General features: G+C 46.2%; 1 protein-coding gene across 2 annotated transcripts in view; it reads right to left on the reverse strand.

Moving 5' to 3' along the window:
* Positions 1–4,258: 4,258 nt before the first annotated feature.
* The window catches only part of shank2b (SH3 and multiple ankyrin repeat domains 2b), a 1,331,733-nt gene continuing 1,316,787 nt past the window's right edge, over positions 4,259–19,204 (reverse strand). For both annotated transcript variants that reach the window (XM_086008225.1, XM_086008224.1), the window contains one exon: positions 4,259–7,938. In XM_086008225.1, coding sequence (XP_085864351.1) covers positions 7,368–7,938 — 571 coding nt within the window. In that variant the 3' untranslated portion in view covers positions 4,259–7,367. The remainder of the gene's footprint in view (positions 7,939–19,204) is intronic.

Genomic DNA, 19,204 nt, shown 5'->3' on the forward strand with positions numbered 1-19,204 from the left:
GAAAGGGGAGGTGGGGGGAGGGAAAGGGGAGGTGGGGGGGAGGTGGAAGGGGGGAGGTGGAAGGGGGTGGAAAGGGGGGAGGTGGAAGGGGGTGGAAAGGGGGGAGGTGGAAGGGGGGAGGTGGAGGTGGAAGGGGGGAGGTGGAGGGGGAAAGGGGGGAGGCGGAGGTGGAAGGGGAGGGAAAGGGGAGGTGGGGGGGAGGTGGTAGGGGGTGGAAAGGGGGGAGGTGGAGGTGGAAGGGGGGAGGTGGAAGTGAGGTGGGGGAAGGGGAGAGGTGGAGGTGGAAGGGGGGGAAGGGGGAGGTGGAAGTGAGGGGGGGAAGGGGAGAGGCGGCGGGGGGGAAGGGAGGAGGTGGAGGGGGGGAAGGGAGGAGGTGGAGGGGGGGGAAGGGAGGAGGTGGAAGGGGGGAGGTGGAAGTGAGGGGGGGAGGTGGAAGTGGGGGGGGGAAGGGGAGAGGTGGCGGGGGGAAGGGGAGAGGTGGCGGGGGGGGAAGGGAGGAGGTGGAGGGGGGGGAAGGGGAGAGGTGGCGGGGGGGGGAAGGGGAGAGGTGGCGGGGGGGGGAAGGGGAGAGGTGGCGGGGGGGGGGAAGGGGAGAGGTGGCGGGGGGGGGAAGGGAGGAGGAAAACCCACACATAGCGACCACAAACACGAGGAATAGAATGACCTGCAGTGTCCAGGTGGCGAGCGGGAGATGGTTAAATGGCGGAAGTGATATGTGTTTGTCTCTCTTCAGCCCTGAGGAAATGCGCGATACCCAGAACACTCGACTTGTGTTCTCTCGACAGATGCTGAGCATTTCTATGCCTTCTGCTTATTGCTTCAGATTTTGCAACATCTGGCATTTTTTGCTTTTTTTTGCCCATAATTATCTTCACTGCACAGCAGTATTACTGACGGTGAGACATAACGTCGCACCGTTTGAGCTTCCTTCTCACCATGTATTTAAGATTGAGAGGCGAGCCTGGGAAAATTCCTCGAACTTGGTGGCAGAACGCCTTTCAGCTTTAAGTGAGTTGAAAGGTGAAAGAGCTTGCTGGGTTTTCCAGTAAGATTTTCACAACAGCGGGGAATTTTACAATTGCAGCCTTGGATCACAAGGCAATTCCATGGGGTTTTCTAGTCACTCATTATCAAGCTAAATCAAGTGGAAAAGTTCTGTGTTGGATCTTATCATCAGGGATGAGGGACATCAGTTATGTGGAGAGCCTCGAGAAGCTGGGATTGTTCTCCTTAGAGCAGAGAAGGTTTAGGGGAGATTCAATAGCGATGTTCAAAATTATGAAGGGTTTTGATAGAGTAAATAAAGAGAAACTGTTTCCACTGGCAGATGGATTGGTAACAAGAGGACACAAATTTAAGGTAACTGGCAAAAGAGCCAGAGGGGAGACGAGGAGAAATGTTTTTACGCAGCGAGTTGTTTTGATCCGGAATGCACTGCCTGAAAGGGCGGTGGAAGCAGCTTCAATGGTAACTTACAAAAGGGAATTGGATAAATACTTGAAAAAGAAACATTTACAGGGCTGTGGGGAAAGAGTGGGGGAGTGGGACTAATTGGATCGCTCTTTCAAAGAGCTGGCACTGGCACATTGAGCCCACTGGCCTCTTTCTGTGCTGTATGATTCTAATTACCTCAGAAAGCCTCTGTTTTGCATTTAGATATTTAATCTATTTAATTAAAACTCTACAAAAGTGCAATTACAGTTTTTGAATAATTCTAGGGGTAGCGCATCTTTCTATTGCACAAGCCATGAGCTACTGAGCAATTTGCCACAAGGTGACATACCTCAATGGACCCAGTGCATTGCCACTGAATGTGTGCAGTGCGATTTGATGTTCGAGTACTGCAATTTTGCATGAGTGTCCCGAGGCAGTAACAGCGGTTGAGCAGATCAATGTGATAACAAATCACTTGCTGCAGCAAATCATCCATCTTAGTCCCGAGTAACTCAATATATTTTTTTGCAACACCGTTGGGGAAGTACATGCATTTAGGCAACAAGGAATAATCTTAGATGGAATAAAAACACAAGTCTAAAATAGATAGTAGCATCACGAGCAGAGGATTCAGGTCAAAGAAGAAAGACTTGCATTTATATAGCGCCTCAGGATGTCCCAAAGAGTTTTACAACCAATGAAGTACTTTTGAAGTACAGTCACTGTTGTAATGTACGAAACGTGGCAGCCAATTTGCGCACAGCAAGCTCCCACAAACAGCAACGTGATAATGACCAGATAATTTTTTTTTAGTAATGTTGATTGAGGGCTAAATATTGGCCAGGACACCAGGGATAACTCTAAGGCTTGCATTTATATAGCACCTTTCACAACCTCAGGACGTCCCAAAGCGCTTTACAGCCAATGAAGTGCTTTTGTAGTGTAGTCACTGTTTAATGTAGGAAACGTAGATCAGTCAGTGTAACAACCATCAGTCATTGCTATAGACATTCAAGTTATATTCACATAACAGTCAAACCAGTGACCTGGCACTTGTGGTAGTTTGAGTGGGCAATGTTTTTTTTTATTATATAACTATTTGCAAGTTAGGTCAGAATATTAGGTTATATTTTTACCATGAAAATTTCTTACACACGAACTGCAGTATTAAGTGGATCACCCACTTTGAATGCATTCTTTCTTGCGATAACAAACTTCATTTCGGTTCAGTGCTGCATCATTGCCACTTGACTGCACGATTAGGTGCAGACCAGGTTCATGCCGTCAGATAGCGTCTCCCTAACTAACGCGAGTGTGAAACTCGCTGAACTCATTATGTCAGATTGTTCTCACGCCTCCTCCTCTAAATGAAACCTGGAACCAGCCTGTATGACCTTTACCGTTGAGCTGCAAAATGAGAATGCTGCAATGTTGCCAGGAGAGAGAGAGGTGAGCAGCTGCTCAAAGGGTGAAGCGACTTCTGCAGAGTCAGATACCTTCAGAAAGAAAGATAAAAGAACGTGCATTTATATAGCGCCTTTTACAGCCAACCAAGCACCTTTGAAGTGCAGTCGCTGTTGTAATGTGGGAAACGCAGCAGCCAATTGGCGCGCAGCAAGCTCCCACAAACAGCAATGTGATGACCCGTTTTAGTGATGTTGGGTGAGGAATAATTAACGGGACCGCTGGGGAGAACTCTTCGAAGAGTGGCCGTGGGATCTTTTACGGCCACCTGAGAGGGCAGACGGGGCCTCGGTTTAGCGTCTCAGCTGAAAGACGGCACCTCCGACGGTGCAGCACTCCCTCAGCACTGCACCGGAGTGTCAGCCTCGATTATGTGCTCAAGCCTCTGGAGTGGGACTATGAACTCACGACCTTCTGACTCAGAGGGGAGAGTGCTACCCACTGAACCACAGATGAGAAGATAAAAATCAATGGCAGAGCTTGCCTCCAGTAGATAATGTTGGCTTTTGCCATCTATATTTTTGAGTTGTGGGTACAGTAGCATAGTGGTTACTGGACTAGTAATCCAGAGGCCTGAACTAATGATTTGGGGGGACGTGAGTTCAAAACCCACCAGGGCAGCTGGGGAATTTAAGTTCAGTTAATTAAATTTTAAAAATCTGGAAGGAACATCAGTAATGAAACTACCAGATTGTCGCATAAAACCCATCTGGTTCACTAATGTCCTTTAGGGAAGGAAATCTGCTGTCCTTACCCGGTCTGGCCTATATGTGACTCCGGACCCACAGCAATGTGGTTGACGCTTAACTGCCCCTCTGAAATGGCCTAGCAAGTCAGTCACTCAGCTGTATAAGGCGGCTCACCACCACCTTCTCAAGGGCAATTAGGGATGGGCAATAAATGCTTGGCAGCGATGCCCACATCCCATGAACAAATAAATATTTTTTTTTAAATTACGTTATTACTTTTTAACAACCAAATGTATGCCGAGAAGATACGAAGTGTTGTGACAAGTTGAATTACGGTAGATTGTTTTCACTAGTTGGCAAAATTGGTAGCGAGGGGGCATAAATTTGAGCTAAGAATTCAAGGGGAGGTTAGAGGGGGGAGAAAGCTTCACTTCGAGGGCGGTTGGAAGCAGTTTCTGAGGCAGAATCCGCTAAATGTTTTTTAAAAGGAAATTAGATCATTGCTTGAAAAAGAGGAATATTAAAGGATAGGGGGAGCGAGTGGGTGGCTCATGTGGAGAAAAGCACCAGCACAGGCTTGCTGGGCTGGAAGCCCAATGCTGTGTTGTAGCATTCTATAATTCTATGTCCTCCAGCTCAAGCTCATTTCCATAACAGGCCAATCCTTTTTCTTCTTTCTTCCATTTTATTTACATTCAGAAAATTACATACATATATTTTGTGAAGTAACTGTACAGCTTTTTACTTGCATTAGGAAACTGAAGCCCATAAGCTGATGCCTTCCCAAAGCGTTAAGTGTGGTACACCGCTCAAACTGAACTGGGCACTGCTTTCATTGTGAACAATTATTTGCTCAGTCATTGCTTTTAATCAGCTCTCAAGGAGAAAACAAAGTGTGCAGCTATTCAACACATTTCAGAGGGTATTTTATGGCACCCAGATGTGGTGTACCAACGTGGCACCCTCGAGACTGGTGGCACGCCGGTCTCCACCTTTCATCTCCCATGTGGTAACTGTCCAGTAAAAGCCTGGGCTGTCGGGGAGGGAGTGAGAGAGGGGGAGAGAGATGGAGAGAAAGGGGGAGAGGGAAAGAGAGAGCGAGCAGGAGAAGAGGAGGGGGAGAGAGGGAAGAAAGGGAGAGGGAGAGAGGGAGGGGAGAGAAAGAGAGAGGGGAAGAGAGAGAGGTAGAGAGGGAGAAAGGGGGAGAGGGAAAGAGAGAGCAAGCAGGAGAGAGAAGGGGAGGGGATAGAAAGAGGGGGAGAAGGGAAGAAAGGAGAGGGAGAGGGGAAGAGAGAGAGGGGAGAGAAAGAGAGTGAGCAGGAGAGAAGGGGGGGAGAGGGAGAGAGAAAGGGAGTGAGGGAGAGAGAGGGGAGAGAGAGGGGAAGAGAGAGAGAGAGGGAGGAGGACGAGAGAGATGGGGAAAGAGAGAAAGGGAGAGAAGGACAGAGGGAGAGAGAGCATGAGGGGGAGAGAGAGGGGAGGGGAGGGGAGGGGGGAGAGAGAGGGGAGGGGAGGGGGGAGAGAGAGGGGAGGGGAGGGGAGGGGGGAGAGAGCGAGAGAAAGAGAGACAGACAGACAGAAGGAGAGAGAGATGGAGAAGGGGAGAGAGAGAGAGAGATAAAATCAGAAAGCTCTGTTGCAAAGGAATGAGTTTTCCTCCCTGTCCTTGAGACCAGTGAGTGGTGCCTGCCATGGAGGGGCCTTGAACAGCAGAGAATTAGGGGAGGTTTAAAGAGGAGGGGTACTTTTGAAGCAGTTGTAGTAAAATAGAAACTAAATCCAGTTTCCGGTTCTTGGAAGTGCAGCCAATGCAGGCCAATAGACAGGGAACTGATGATTCTGGTTGATGGGCACAATGTCTGCAGTCAGTAACACAACTTTTATTCGCCGTTATAATATTTATTTCTTATATAATAATTTGGTTGCCATACAAGTTATTGAGGAGTCGGGAAAGTGCAAGTTACAGGAGCTCTTAATGGAATCTAGATGAAGATATATAAATCACAGAAATTACAGCAACGTTAATAACCTGAACACAAGTTCTTTTACACAAATTATAGTGAGATACACCTTAATGCACTAAGCAAAAAATTAAAATAAAATTAAATTACTATTATTGGTAAAGAAAATGATATTGTAGGCTCATTGATGCAATCATTGCCAGATCAACTGGATAGTTCTGCAGCTGCAGTTACAGAGGAGTCAGTGAATCAACTATATAGCTAAATGATAAATACCACAAATAAATACTGAGAGCTGTGCAAGATGTTAAAACCTGCGAATTAAAATGTCCCCAACAGTCACACAGCTCATCGTTTCTGTGGAAGTTAACAGTATGAAGTGCACTCAAGTCTCCCAATAAACAGGGGTCCCTGTATGTTGTTATACACAATTTACATCTCGTGAGATTTGGTACCGTATACACAATTGTTACACAAACTAAGCGTGTAAGATCGCCAGTTTTAATTACAATATGTAACAGAAATGCAGACCTAAAAAGAAGTGAGTACATAATATGGCGGAGAGAAATGCGTCTAAATTACCTGTCGTTCTACGGTTATGGTTAATCTTTTTATGCCCAGCAGTAAAAGGCCAGACTGAAATCATCCACTACTACCATTGCCTCAACAAAGCAATCTGCTCAGATTTAGCTTCACTTGTATTTTGGCAGAGCGCGTTCAAAAAAATTAACGTACTGCGCAGCTACATTCCTTGACTGGAATACCCGGCGTTACACGTCATTAACCAATCAGAATAAACGTATACAGCCGTGAAAAAAGAATAGCAGCTAAAATGACAAATAGAAACCCCCTTCTTGTTTTAAATTTTATTTCCAATAAGCAAGACATGGTTTTTTTCCGACACAGCTCAAAGGAGTGAACTCGTCTGCTCTGAAACTGAATAATAGACATTGGCCCATTCAGAGCACTTCCAAATGCTCGAGTAAACAACTGTGGTAAATCACCTGCGCTCTTATGGAAGACGGTAATGATTAGTTTCAACACCCTTGTCGCTGTTGTCAAGAGCAGCTCCTGACAACAGCATCAGGGGAAAAAGACACAGCAACAGCAACAACAAAAAAAAAACAAATCGGTATTAGCTTTCAAGGAAAGAATTGGACAAATGCTACAACAGTGTCCCATCATGGCAGAGTAGTACGAGAGTATGTCAAAAATGTGAAAAGTTAAAAGAGCTTCATACTTCCACCCCCACACACACAATACTGGAAATGATAAGACTGCTCAGCAGAAAAGAAAAAAAAAATTCTAGTCAGCGTCACCTCTTGTTCAAAGGGAAAAAAGTGGAGGAGTAAAACAGGGGGTGAGCAGATCTGCTGCACATCTTCTACATTATTGATTGTGATCCTTGTGAAGAAATACTGTACTAGCAAAGATAGAAAGTATATAACACAGCTCTGCTGGTTCAACTGCGGTATCATTAAGACACATGTCCAAGTGAGGTCAATATTAAAAGGTCATCGTTCAAAATATAGATTATGCTGTAGTATATTTACATCACAAAAGGATCTTCACTTTTGCACTATTCTTCTCAGCACATCAGTGGCACATGGCGTTGCTTGACTGACGAGCCACTGATACCGTCAACTTGTTGTGCTTATAAATGTACTAGAGGCTTTTTATCGGAACAAATGTTCATGCTGAGCTTTTAAAAATATTTCAGTCGCACATTATATTCCAGCCAGAGCTATGGTGAATGTAGACTGTCGACAAAAATAATGAGAGATCTTTTAGTTACTTTGTAAAGCATTCAAATAAATGTTCATCTATCCGAGAGTAGCTGTTTTAAAGCTCGTTCTATGTTCATTCGATGCCCAACTCTCGTCACCCCGAGATCGATCAAGTCTTCCTTCTGAAGTGACGGTAGATGCGTCCCATCTATTTCATTATCCAAAAACGCATCTTTGTGTTCTCCGAGGTTCAAGGTGTCCAGCCAGTCCGCCACGTCGTGTTTAGTCCAAAGGAGGACAACCTTGGATGCAAAAGGTTTGTTCGAGACTGGCTGCTGCAAAGCGGATGGAGAGGGGGACCGGCTGCGGCCTGGCTGGGTGCCAAAGTGCCCCTCCCCAGGGACCGGTGGACTTTGGAAGCCAAAGGCATCAGAAAGAGTAGGCGAGGAAGCAGACATTGGGAGAGAGGATGGCCTGGGAGCCTGCTGGCCGGCGTCTGTCGGGGAGACCACGGGACTCGGCGCTCGTTTTAAAATGGTCATACTGTCAAAATCTGACGTCCGGTTCTGAACGGTTATGGGCTGGCTGGTTCCAGGCCGAATGGTGAAGGTTACAGTGGCGTTCCGTTGTACACCTGAAGTACTGTTCACTCCATCAGAAATCCTGCGGAATAATTAACACAGAAGAAGAGTGAATTTATTTGCAGAATCAAAACTTCCCCCCACGCGCACCCCCCCCCCCCCCCCCCCCGAATCAATACTTTTTTTCCCCAAAGAAAGTGATGGTTGGAGAGTTCTGCCAGTTGGGCTGTGAGGGGAGGAATCGAACGGTCTCCAAAACTGGTAGGAGATAAAGATTACATGAAAGTCAAAGTTAAAAAGGGATGGGAAGAGGGGTTTTACAAGGAGAGGGACTAAATTTTTTAAAGGCTTTCGGGGAGCATTACAAAGGCATCTCAACCCATTAGCATCCATTGCCAAGGTTGAGGGGGCATGGGATTGAAAAGTGGCAGGCAGGGAGAGTACCCTGTATACCATTTACAGCTCCTCTAGACTCAACTTTTGTTTCTTTACTTGTCCCATTACCATCTCCTTTCGCTTTGCTCCATCATCCCTTTTGTCATGTAATCTCTCCTGCCTTCCAGCCTATCACAGACCTTCCCTTTTGTTCTTTCCTCCCCCCCCCCTTTTCCCTGCCCCTACACTTGCTTAAAAACTGTTACATCTCTAACTTTTTCCAGTTCGAATGAACGCTCATCGACCTGAAACGTCAACTCTCTTTCTCTCTCCACAGATGCTGCCTGACCTGCTGAGTGTTTCCAGCATTTTCTCTCTCTCTTTCAGATTTCCAGCCTCCGCAGTGTTTTGCTTTCGTGCTGTAGGTGCAGGCACGAGTCCGCAGACAAGTGATGGTGCAGCCCAGCATTTGGCCTCTTCTTTGATGGCTGCTGAATTCAAGGAAGATTTTTCTCTGCACCATCCCACGTGTCAGCTAAAAGCTGGAGCCAAGTTTTTGGACCACAACTGATCATTATTGTCCCTGCCCATGTGCAAGCTTGGTTCGACCACACTTGAAGTACTGTGAACAGTTTTAGTTTCCATATTATGAAAAGGATATGGAGGCCCTGGAGAAGGTGCAAAAATGACTCGAATGATACCAGAACTGAGAGCTTATATCAATCAGGAAAGATTGAAAAGGCTGGGGCTTTCTGTAGAAAAGGGAAGACCGAGGGGTGACCTTTTAGAGGTCTTCAAGATTATGAAAGGGATTGATAGGATGACAGAGGGAAGATGTTCCCACTTGTGGGCAAGGCAAGAACTAGGGGCTATAAATATAAGATAGTCACTAATAAATCCATTGGGAATTCAGGATAAACTTCTTTACCCAGAGAGTGGTTAGAATGTGGAACTCACTACCACAGGGAGTAGTTGAGGTGAATCGTATCGATGCATTCAAGAGGAAGCTAGATAAGCACATGAAGGAGAAAGGTATAGAAGGATATGTTGATGGGGTTAGATGAAGAGGGGTGGGAGGAGGCTCGTGTGGAGCTAAACACCGGCATGGGCCAGTTGGACATAATGGTTTGTTTCTGTGCTGTAAATATTTTGTAAGTTCTAGGCTGCATGGAAGACACTGGCGTCCTTGCAGCAGATGGCAATGCTCAGCAACTTCCCCTGTGATGGCCCAGACCCTGAGAAGGCAGGTTACCAGAGTCATTCCCAGGTGGGTTTGTCGGAACTCACAGAAACGGTTGGCAGCAGGTGCGCTAGGATTAGATTCATATCTCATCGTGATGCCAGCGGGAGATCTTCAGGCAGAGCAGTCATTGGGAAGAGCAGCTTCCACCAGCAACGTCCACCAAAGTGACCTCGCTCTGCCGATGTTCGGATGTGGGCAGGAGGGCACAGACCATATCTCAGGCAGCCCAGACTGCCTGGCAACCCTCTGATGGTGTCCTTTTCCTCCGAACACTTCACCTTGACGGGTTCCTGGTGGCAAACACTTTGGTGCCAATAAAGGGAGTTGGGGGAAAAATAAATGAATAACTGCACCTGGCTCTAAGACTCATGAAAGCCTAAATATCAGATGGGAACAAAAGAAATCTACAAGAAAAGGTCTATTGCACTTAACTTGAAAGTGTGTGGGCCACTGAAATGCTCTCCTCCCTCCATGTGTGCCCAAGATTTTGTCTCCCACCAGCTTTCACTGGTGTGCTGGAGACTCGGAGTCATGTTAACCTACCTCACCATTTGGGATCCCCACGGGCTTGGGTGGTACGCCAGTTTTACACCCAGTCTGTCTCAATGGAGTATAAAATCAGGCGGAGTGTAAAACTAGCCTTGCACCCGATCCCAGTCAGTTTCCCATGGGCTGGTTCGGTTGAAATTGGCCCCTCAGTGTCCAGCACGCCCCCCCCCCTGGGGCTAAGAACCCTTCCACACCCCCTCTTGAATACAGGAAAGAGACTCCTGCTTCCGTCCCAGGCCCGACTCGAATATCAAGAATGATGGTAAGTGAGGCTCCCTGTTGAATCTCTCAGTAAAAGTCCCCTAAAGCTGGATAAATGCAGCCTGCTCCTCTTAACTGAAAGCTGATTAATTCAAAATGATCTGATAATTCCATTCCACCCCCACTAAATTCCCAATTTGCTGTTATTAACATTGCTCAATTCAAATTATTGGGTACTGCAAAAAGCGATTTCCAATTATCAGTAGATAGCATTACATTTATAGATTCGTGCATTGCCAGTTTTGTAGTGGAAGCATCTCAATATTAGTCCAGCGGGTTCTTTAAAAATGTTGGGTGTTGCAATGTTTATATTGATCTCATTGATACGTATAAAATTCTTAGAGGGCCTGGCAGGGTAGATGTTGAGAGGATGTTTCCCCTGGCTGGAGAGTCCAGAACGAGGGGGTCATAATCTCAGGGTAAGGGGTCGGCCATTTAGGACTGAGATGAGGAGACATTTCTTCACTCAGAGGGTGGTGAATCTTTGGAATTCTCTACCTCAAAGGGCTGTGGAGGCTCAGTTGTTGAGTGCATTCCAGACTGAGATCGATAGATTTTTGGACGCTCAGGGGATCGGTCGGGAAAGTGGAGTTGAGGTCAAAGATCAGCCATGATCTTATTGAATGGTGCAGCAGGCTCGAGGGGCTGTACGGCCTACTCCTGCTCCTATTTCTTATGTTCTAACGTAATGTTTTAAAAACGATACAGGATTTTGGATTAATTCTTACAAAATATATTTTAGTACCTCCAAATTACAATCTCCATTGCAGGAAGAGCAGGGGGAGTGGGACTAATTGGAAAGCTCTTTCAAAGAGCTGGCACAGGCATGATGGGCCGAATGGCCTTCTTCTGTGCTGTTAAGTTTCTATGCAATGAAACTGCAAAGATTAGAATATGGGCATATCATCAAAAATGTCCGGGTTACCATCAAGTGGGATGGCACGCTAGAGATGTGGTATATGGTCACTTTGCAGTGCAAATGTCAAAGTCAGCAAAAGCGGGGCGATGTGATCCCCTGGATGAAGCTGTCCCACATTGCTTGGGCTCCACACTGTGCGGAATATAACTCCACTGCGACGCTTAAACAAGGCCTCAAAAAGTGCTCAGAGCTCCCTTGCAATGTCAGGGAATTCGGTAAACATTGGCTGAGCCTGGGTACTCTTGCCACGCTCATGAAAAATGATCGGTTTTGCCGGCTGGGGAGTGGGAGCTCGCACAAGATCCCGCCCGGCACCCACCACAGAGTTTCAGGAGCCAGGAACGGCTGTGCAGAAACACACTTCCAGTTGGCAAGTTCTAAATATTTCGCGAGCGCAGGTGGAATGATCTGCACTCTCAGAACAGTAGAGAGCTTGGGGGCGGCGGGGGACTTTGAACACTTTAAAAAGAATCATTCTGAGAATGTGGGTGTCTCTGGCAAGGCTGAAATTTTATTGCCCATCCCTTGTTGCCCTCTGAACGTGGTGGTGGGCCTTGTTCTATTTGATGCAACGGAGTGGCTTGCGAGGCCACTTCAGAGGGCAGTTAAGAATTAACCACTGGAGTCACATATAGGCCAGACCGGGTAAGGACGGCAGATTTCCTTCCCTGAAGGACATTAGTGATACAGTTGGGTTTTTACGGCAATCCAACAGCTTCATGTTTGCTGTTTATTTCCAGATTTTGTAAACTGAATTCAAATTCTCAAAGTGCCACAGTGAGATTTAAACTCAAGTTTTTGGGATTATTAGCATAACTGCTACACCACTGCACTTTTAAAACCATATCTGACACTCTAGCATAAATACAGCCTCATTAAATCTTGATTTTAAGGCTCAAATGCTCCATGCCTACTTTTGCTCAAGTCAACGCGAGTGCATCTCTTTAAAATGAATGCAAATTGAAACTAAAAGCTCAGTCGATGGCTGGGAAGTTCCTCTGGTAACGTTACGGTAGCAGCGTGGGAGCAGTTCTAAGGAAATACTTTTTCTTTTTACTCAATACCAACAACAACCACCTGTGGTTATATAGAGCCTTTAATACGGGAAAAAAAACCTCCCAAGGTGCTTCACGGAGGTGTAACAAGAAACAGATGCCTAACTCAAAGGAGGAGAGATTAGAAGAGGTGACCAAGAGTTTGGTCAATGTGGTGGGGTTTAAGGATGTCTTAAAGGAGAGGGAGAATGGAGAGGCAGAGGGATTTAACAAGAGAAAAGAAAGACTCGCATTTATATAGCACCTTTCATGACCACCAGACATCCCAAAGTGCTTTACAGCCAATAAAGTACTTTTTTTTTTTAAGTGTAGGAAACACGGCAGCCAATTTGCACAAAGCAAGCTCCCACAAACAGCAATGTGAGAATGACCAGATAATCTGTTTTAGTGATGTTGGTTGAGGGATAAATATTGGCCAGGACACTAGGGGATAACTCCCCTGCTCTTCTTCGAAATAGTGCCATCGTATCTTTTAGTCCACCTGAGGGGGCCTCAGTTTAACGTTTCAGCTTCTACCCCCAGGCCATAAGACTCATGAACGATTAATTTATTATTATTTATTACTGTTGTTTTATTTATTATTACTGTCTTTCTATTAGTATTTCTATTAGTATTTTTATCATTGTTATGCCATATTTATTCCAATGTTGGGAGGACTCGTAAAAATCAACATTTCATTGTGCAGTACACACGTCTGCTGCATATATGACAAATAAAATTGAATTGAATTGAATTGAGTGTCAGCCTAGATTTTTGTGCTCAAGTCTCTGGAGTGGGACTTGATCCCACAACCTTCTGACTCAGAGGTAAGGGTGCTACCAACCGAGGCACTGACAGGAATGGGAATGGGAATTCCTATAACGCAAGGCCTATGCGGCTAAAAGCACAGCTGTCTATGGTGGGCTGAAGGAGACAGGTTTCCTTTCACAGTTATATGGATGCGATCATAAGAGGTTACAGAGATGGTGGCGAGCAAAGTCATGGAGAAATTTACTGAACTAGGACAAAATTTTACATCTGAGGTGTTGGGGACCGGGAGCCAATGTCAGTCAGTGAGGAGGGGGTTGATAGATGAGTGGAACTTGGTGTGGGTTAGAATACAAGCAAGAGTTTTGGACAAGCTGGAGTCTATGGAGGGTGGGGATGGAAAACTAGCCAAGAGAACAATGAAGCAATCGCATTTGGAGGTGACCAAGTAATGGATCAGAATTTCAGCGGCGAATGAGCTGAGGTAGAGGCAGAGGCAGGAGATGATACGGAGGTGGAAGGAGGCGATTCTTGTGATGGAGACGATATGGGGGTCAGACACTCAGCTCGTGGTTTAAAAATGAGGCCGAGGTTGCGAACAATCTGGATACCTAGGGAAGGGGATGGCGTCAGTGGTGAGGGGTCAAAGATTGTGGGTGGGGGGTGGGCCGAAGGTGAAGGAGGATAGTGTGGCTGACTGCACTGAAGGCTGCACAGAGAATGAGAGGGCCGAGAAGGAATAAATACAGTACATCATGGTCACAATCGCAGAGAATGTCTTTCGTAACTTTGGTCTGGGTCATGAAGATGGGTAGTAATTGGGGAGATCAGAGTGATCGAGCAGCATTAACAACTGGGAACTGAATGTATCCCACTTGCTTTCAGATAACAGCAATTTTTTTTTTTTTACATTAAATTGATTTTTTTAAAGTTGTTAGCAGGAAAAACTGTAGCAAGATTGGAAGTACAGCAACAGGGATTGTCACTCAGCATATAATAGTTTTTTTTTAAAGCAGCTAACCGTGACCAAAGCAAGCCCTATTTAGTTTGTGTGCATCTCCACTAAGAACCTAGGGGGAAAATATCGGTGTTGCAAAGTTTAGTGCCCGGCGCTAATTATCGCCTCCGACAGCAAAATTCCCCTCTATCGCCCCTGGAGGTGATTTGAGCGCTAAATCAGGCACTACACACCTCTCTTAAGGTGCAAACATCAGGGAGCGAAGCGCTACCTCAGAACGCTACCGAAGCTCAGGCGGTGTCCGTTACCATGGAAGCCAGACAGATTGGGACCGTCCAGTTCTTAAAGGGGAAGGGCCATCTTGCTGGCCAGCCACTCCCTGCCCATTGCAGCCTTGAATCTCGGCCTGGAGAGACCTCAAAAGCAATTGTGTTAGAAGCACTAATGGATAGGCCCAGGGAAAGAGCTCGGCGCTTAGGAACCTCAAAAGTGGTGCTGAGGGCCAAAACTCCTTCGGACAGCGTTAAAACCAAAAATTTTGCTGACAAGAAAAGGCAGGAAGCGCCCGCCTTTAAATAGCGCTCCCCCAGCCCCTTCCCAGACTTGAAAACATTCCCCTCCACCTGTCGTTCCTAATAGCAGGCGCTAAGGCAGGGGGCGTGACTCAATATCTGGCCTGGGGTGCTACTGGGGCGTGCATGCTTGACTGACGTCACGATTTGCGGTCTTAGTGTTTAGCGTCACCGCAAAACAACTGGTCAATTTCGCGAGCGGCGCTAAAATCACCACACTCGGGCGCTAAGTTCCTTGCGTCCCGTTCGCGCCCCCCGGAGGCGCTAACCAACCGAATTTTTCCCCCAATAGTTTTCTAAGAATCAAGTTATTTTTAATGAGAATGTTTTCTTCATTTATATAACTTCCCAACTTTAATTTCACACCTTGTACGGCAAAAATAGGGACAATTTGGCCTTCTACAACAACAAGAACTACTTTCATAGCGCCTTTAACGTAGTAAAATGTCGCAAGGCGCTTCACAGGAGCATTTATCAAACAAGATTTGACACCGAGCCACATAAGGAGAAATTAGGACAGATGACCAAAAGCTTGGTCAAAGAAATAGGTTTTAAGGAGCGACTTAAGGAGGAGAGGTAGAGAGGCGTAGAGGTTTAGGGAGGGAATTCCAGAGCTCAAGGCCCAGGCAGCTGAAGGCACGGCCGCCAATGGTGGAACGATGGAAATCGGGAAAGCGTAAGAGGCCAGAATTGGAGGAGCGCCGAGATCTCGGAGGGCTGTAGGGCTAGAGGAGGTTACAGAGATCTCGGAGGGCTGTAGGGCTAGAGGAGGTTACAGAGATCGAGGTGAACTACAGGTAAGCTTTCCAAGAAGATAAAGCTCGAGACATCTCGCTGACCCTTTGAAGACAATCAGATGAATTCCAAGACATAAATTGAACATTGTAATCTGACTGGTTGTAATCCCTTAGGTCAAATTTCATGTGGTCCTAGCAGGATCCTAGCATAACCTCCTGTCTTTTATCCTTTTAAGCCTTCAATCCTGTTCTTAACTAGATCGTCTTGCTCCTTCTTCAAGAATTAACATGGCTTTAACTGCTCTTGGCGGGAGGATATTTCACACAACTACTTTTTCATGGGGGAAAATCTCTTAGGACTAGAAATTTGTCTCGGGCAGTGACGCGGGACGGGTGGTATCGGATTGGCCACCCGGATACTCAGTTCCATTCTGAAACGGAATCTCAGGCGCTGCGTATAACGGGCGGCCCATCCGATACCGCCCGATCTGCGCCACTGCCTGAGACGAATTTTTGGTCCTTACTATCTCGTCTCATTTGAAGTTTTACAATTTTAGAAACAGGTCCTCTAGTTTTATGATCATAGTTTCAGTTACATCATCTACTTATGTCCTATGCTCTCAGCATTTTGAAGACTTACATTATGTCCTTTCTTATCAGCCTTTCGGCAATGCAAGTGGATGATGTCCTGTCAGCTTCTTCTCGTACAGATGTTTGGCGGGAATTTCCTTGGGGGAACCTCTGGATCGGTCGACGTAACTTCGGTGCAAACCCCAGTTTACACGGTGTAGCTGGGATTTCCACCGATCTTCCGTCAAAGTTGAGGAAATACTAGAGCGCACCGATACAGAATATGCAGAGGGCATAGTGTATACGGATTATCAAAATGGTGTTGAATAAAGGTGCTGCATAAGAGGCTTGCTGGTAGAATGAAGGAACATGATATTAAGAGGAATGTGGCAGCAGGGAAAGGAAGTCTGCTGAAGTTCAGAAAACAGAATGTAATGCTTAATGGATGCTTTTCAGACTAAAGGGGTGTTTACCAGGGTCCAGTGTTGGGATCATTACACTTCTCAACATGTATAAACCATCTGGGCTTGGATATCGGAGGCTTGGAAGGGAAGGAAATTCTCCTCTTTGGGGTGCAGTTTCTTGCCTGTCGTTCTGTATCTACACTAGCCCCGACCCATTTTCCTGGTTCAGGGCTCATTACGCAGGCGTGGATTCCCACCATGAAGAGGGAGCCTTGCAGTGCTTGGGCGGAGAATCCCAGCCGAAGACCAAAGCCGTTAGCAGGTAAGTCTCTGGGGCCCAGCTGGCGGGGGAGGCGGCTGCTAACAAAAGCCCACCCCCCGCTCCATTAACTCTGGGCCTTTACCACCACTTCCAAAGGCCTGCTGCCACCTTTCACATGGCAGCCCCGGGAAGTGGCGGTAACTGGGCCAGGAAGATGGAAAATCCGCTAGGGATCTAGGACTCTTGCCCCACCCACTGCCGCCCACCCCCCGTGATGAATGGGAAAGGAGTGGGCAGTGACTGCCCGCGACAGGGGCGGGTGTTGAGCCGCTATTAGGCTTCAGCGCACAAATCTTCGGACATTCTCTGCTGTGATCCCGCCCGACTATCGGGCAGGATCAGTGACACTCCAAATCATTGGTACTAACCTGTTGAGCAAAATTTGGTGAGACAATTTATCAAATGGAGAGCGCCTGAGTATTTGTCCCAGACCTTCGTTCCCCTTTACATTTCAATTGAACATCTTTGTCTCAATAGTAAAATCATGGAATCATAGACCTTTGCTGGACAGAAAGAGGCCACTCAGCCCACCTCAGGCCTGTGTGGTGTTTCTCTCCACATGTGCCACCCACTTTAATCCCATTCTTCTGCTCACTCCCAGACACTTTAATTGCTCGCATTTTCCCAAGCAACTGTCTTAATTCCCTTTTAGAAGGATTGGGGATCATTTCAACCTAACCCGCCCGCGGGATTGGGTGGAACGGCGGTTTTACATCCCGTCCAGTATCACATTCCATTGACTTCAATGGCGAGTAAGATTGGGCAGGGTTTAAAACCAGTGTCACACCCGATCCCATCAGTTTCCCAATGGGCGGGAAAGTTAAAATTGCCCCCGCTGACTCTGCATTAGCAATGGTTAGTGGCCGAGAATTCCTCAATTTGATTAACCACCGTGTCAAGACATCTTTTCCTAATCTCCCACTTTAAATCCGTTTGCGAGTATCTTAAACGCCTGCCCTCCCGTTGCCGCCTCAGCGTACTAAATATGATGCGATTTACCCATTCATAACCCTTCAAAACCCTGAATGTAAAAGCCAGATATTGAGGGATAGATAACTAGAGCCTGGTCTTTAGTTGATTACAAGCCTTTATTTACAGAGACACATTACATAATGTGCAACCCCCAAGGTGAGCTTGCAACCCTTACCCAGCCTACTCCCATATATCTGAGAGCAGCAGAGTCCCCAATTAATTCCCACCGCCTGAATACAATTAATACCCCGTTACTATACGCCACTTAAATACAATTAACATTGAAGACATCCATCAGGTCACCTCGCAACCGTCTCAGCTCCAAAGAGCCCTAACTTTTCAAGTTTTTCTTTATAACTGTAATCTCTCATCCCTGGTACCATGTTACTTAATCTATATTTGCAACTTTTCCATTGCTTTTATACCCCACCTGTAATAGGCTGCCCAAAACCGTACACAATAGTTCAACTGAGACCGATCTGAGGTCTTGTATAAGCTCAATAATACCTGGCATGAATCTTGCCATTCATGTGGAAATGACTTATGAAATAATACTGGGCGGCCTGCTGGTGGCGCTGTCCAGGAAGAGTATAAATACTCGGGCTTGGGCCCAGCTTGCTCAGGACATTCTTTAACAGGAACTAGTGAAGGACACAACTAGATCTCCATGTTGAAAAACAGTTGATTAAAGCCTTGTTTAATACTCCGACCAAGTGCCTAGTAGTTTTCTTACATCAATACCTTCTTGCTTTTGTATTCTATAGCTCTAGATGCTAAACGAGCGATTGAAGGTAAAATGCGAAGAGAAACAATGGCGTTGAGGTTAAACTCTATGACGATGCACCACTTTGTCCAAACCATGACTTTTAACTCAATACTTTTAATGATCTTAATAATCTTAATAAAATGAAGACATTTCATGAGATGAAAATGCAATTGAATATCAAACTGACTCCATCAACAAGAGTGCAAATTTTGATTTCACTAAACTTAAAAGTGATTGAATTTACCTGCTCTTTAATACACACAAACCATCATTATTATTAACTGGTGGAAAGGAGGAAATATTTCCAAGGCTGCTTAAATTAACCATCTGCCTGGTAGCTTAATAGTGAGCACCATCATCCCGATAAACAAACAGCATCACATCTTACTGGGTTTGTAAACGAGAGATCTGTAATGAGGGGAGATTATTTTTTTTTTAATGCAATGGGTTGATACGATCTGGAATGCACTTCCTGAAAGGGCGGTGGAAGTAGATTCAACAGTAACTTTCAAAAGGGAATTGTGTGTGTATGTAGTATACACACACACACACACATATATATAAAAAAATATATATATACACACACATATATATATGTATATATATATATATTTAGGCTGTCCCTCGGAACCAAGGAAGACTTGCTTCCACATTAAAAATGAGTTCTCAGGTGACTGATGAGTCCAATGCGGGACCTACAGTCTCTGTCACAGGTGGGGCAGACGGTGGTTGAAGGGGCGGGTGGGTGGGGTGCTTGGGTTGACGTGTGCTCCTTCTGCTGTTTGCACTTGGCTTCTGCTTGCTCCCGGCGAAGAAACTCGAGGTATTCGGCGCCTTCCCGGATGCTTCTCCTCCACTTTGTGCGGTCTTGGGTCAGAGATTCCCAGGTGTTGGTGGG

This window comes from Somniosus microcephalus, chromosome 15 (genome assembly GCF_052327205.1).
Source record: "Somniosus microcephalus isolate GS21.2 chromosome 15, FLI_Smic_1.0, whole genome shotgun sequence".
NCBI lineage: Eukaryota > Metazoa > Chordata > Chondrichthyes > Squaliformes > Somniosidae > Somniosus > Somniosus microcephalus.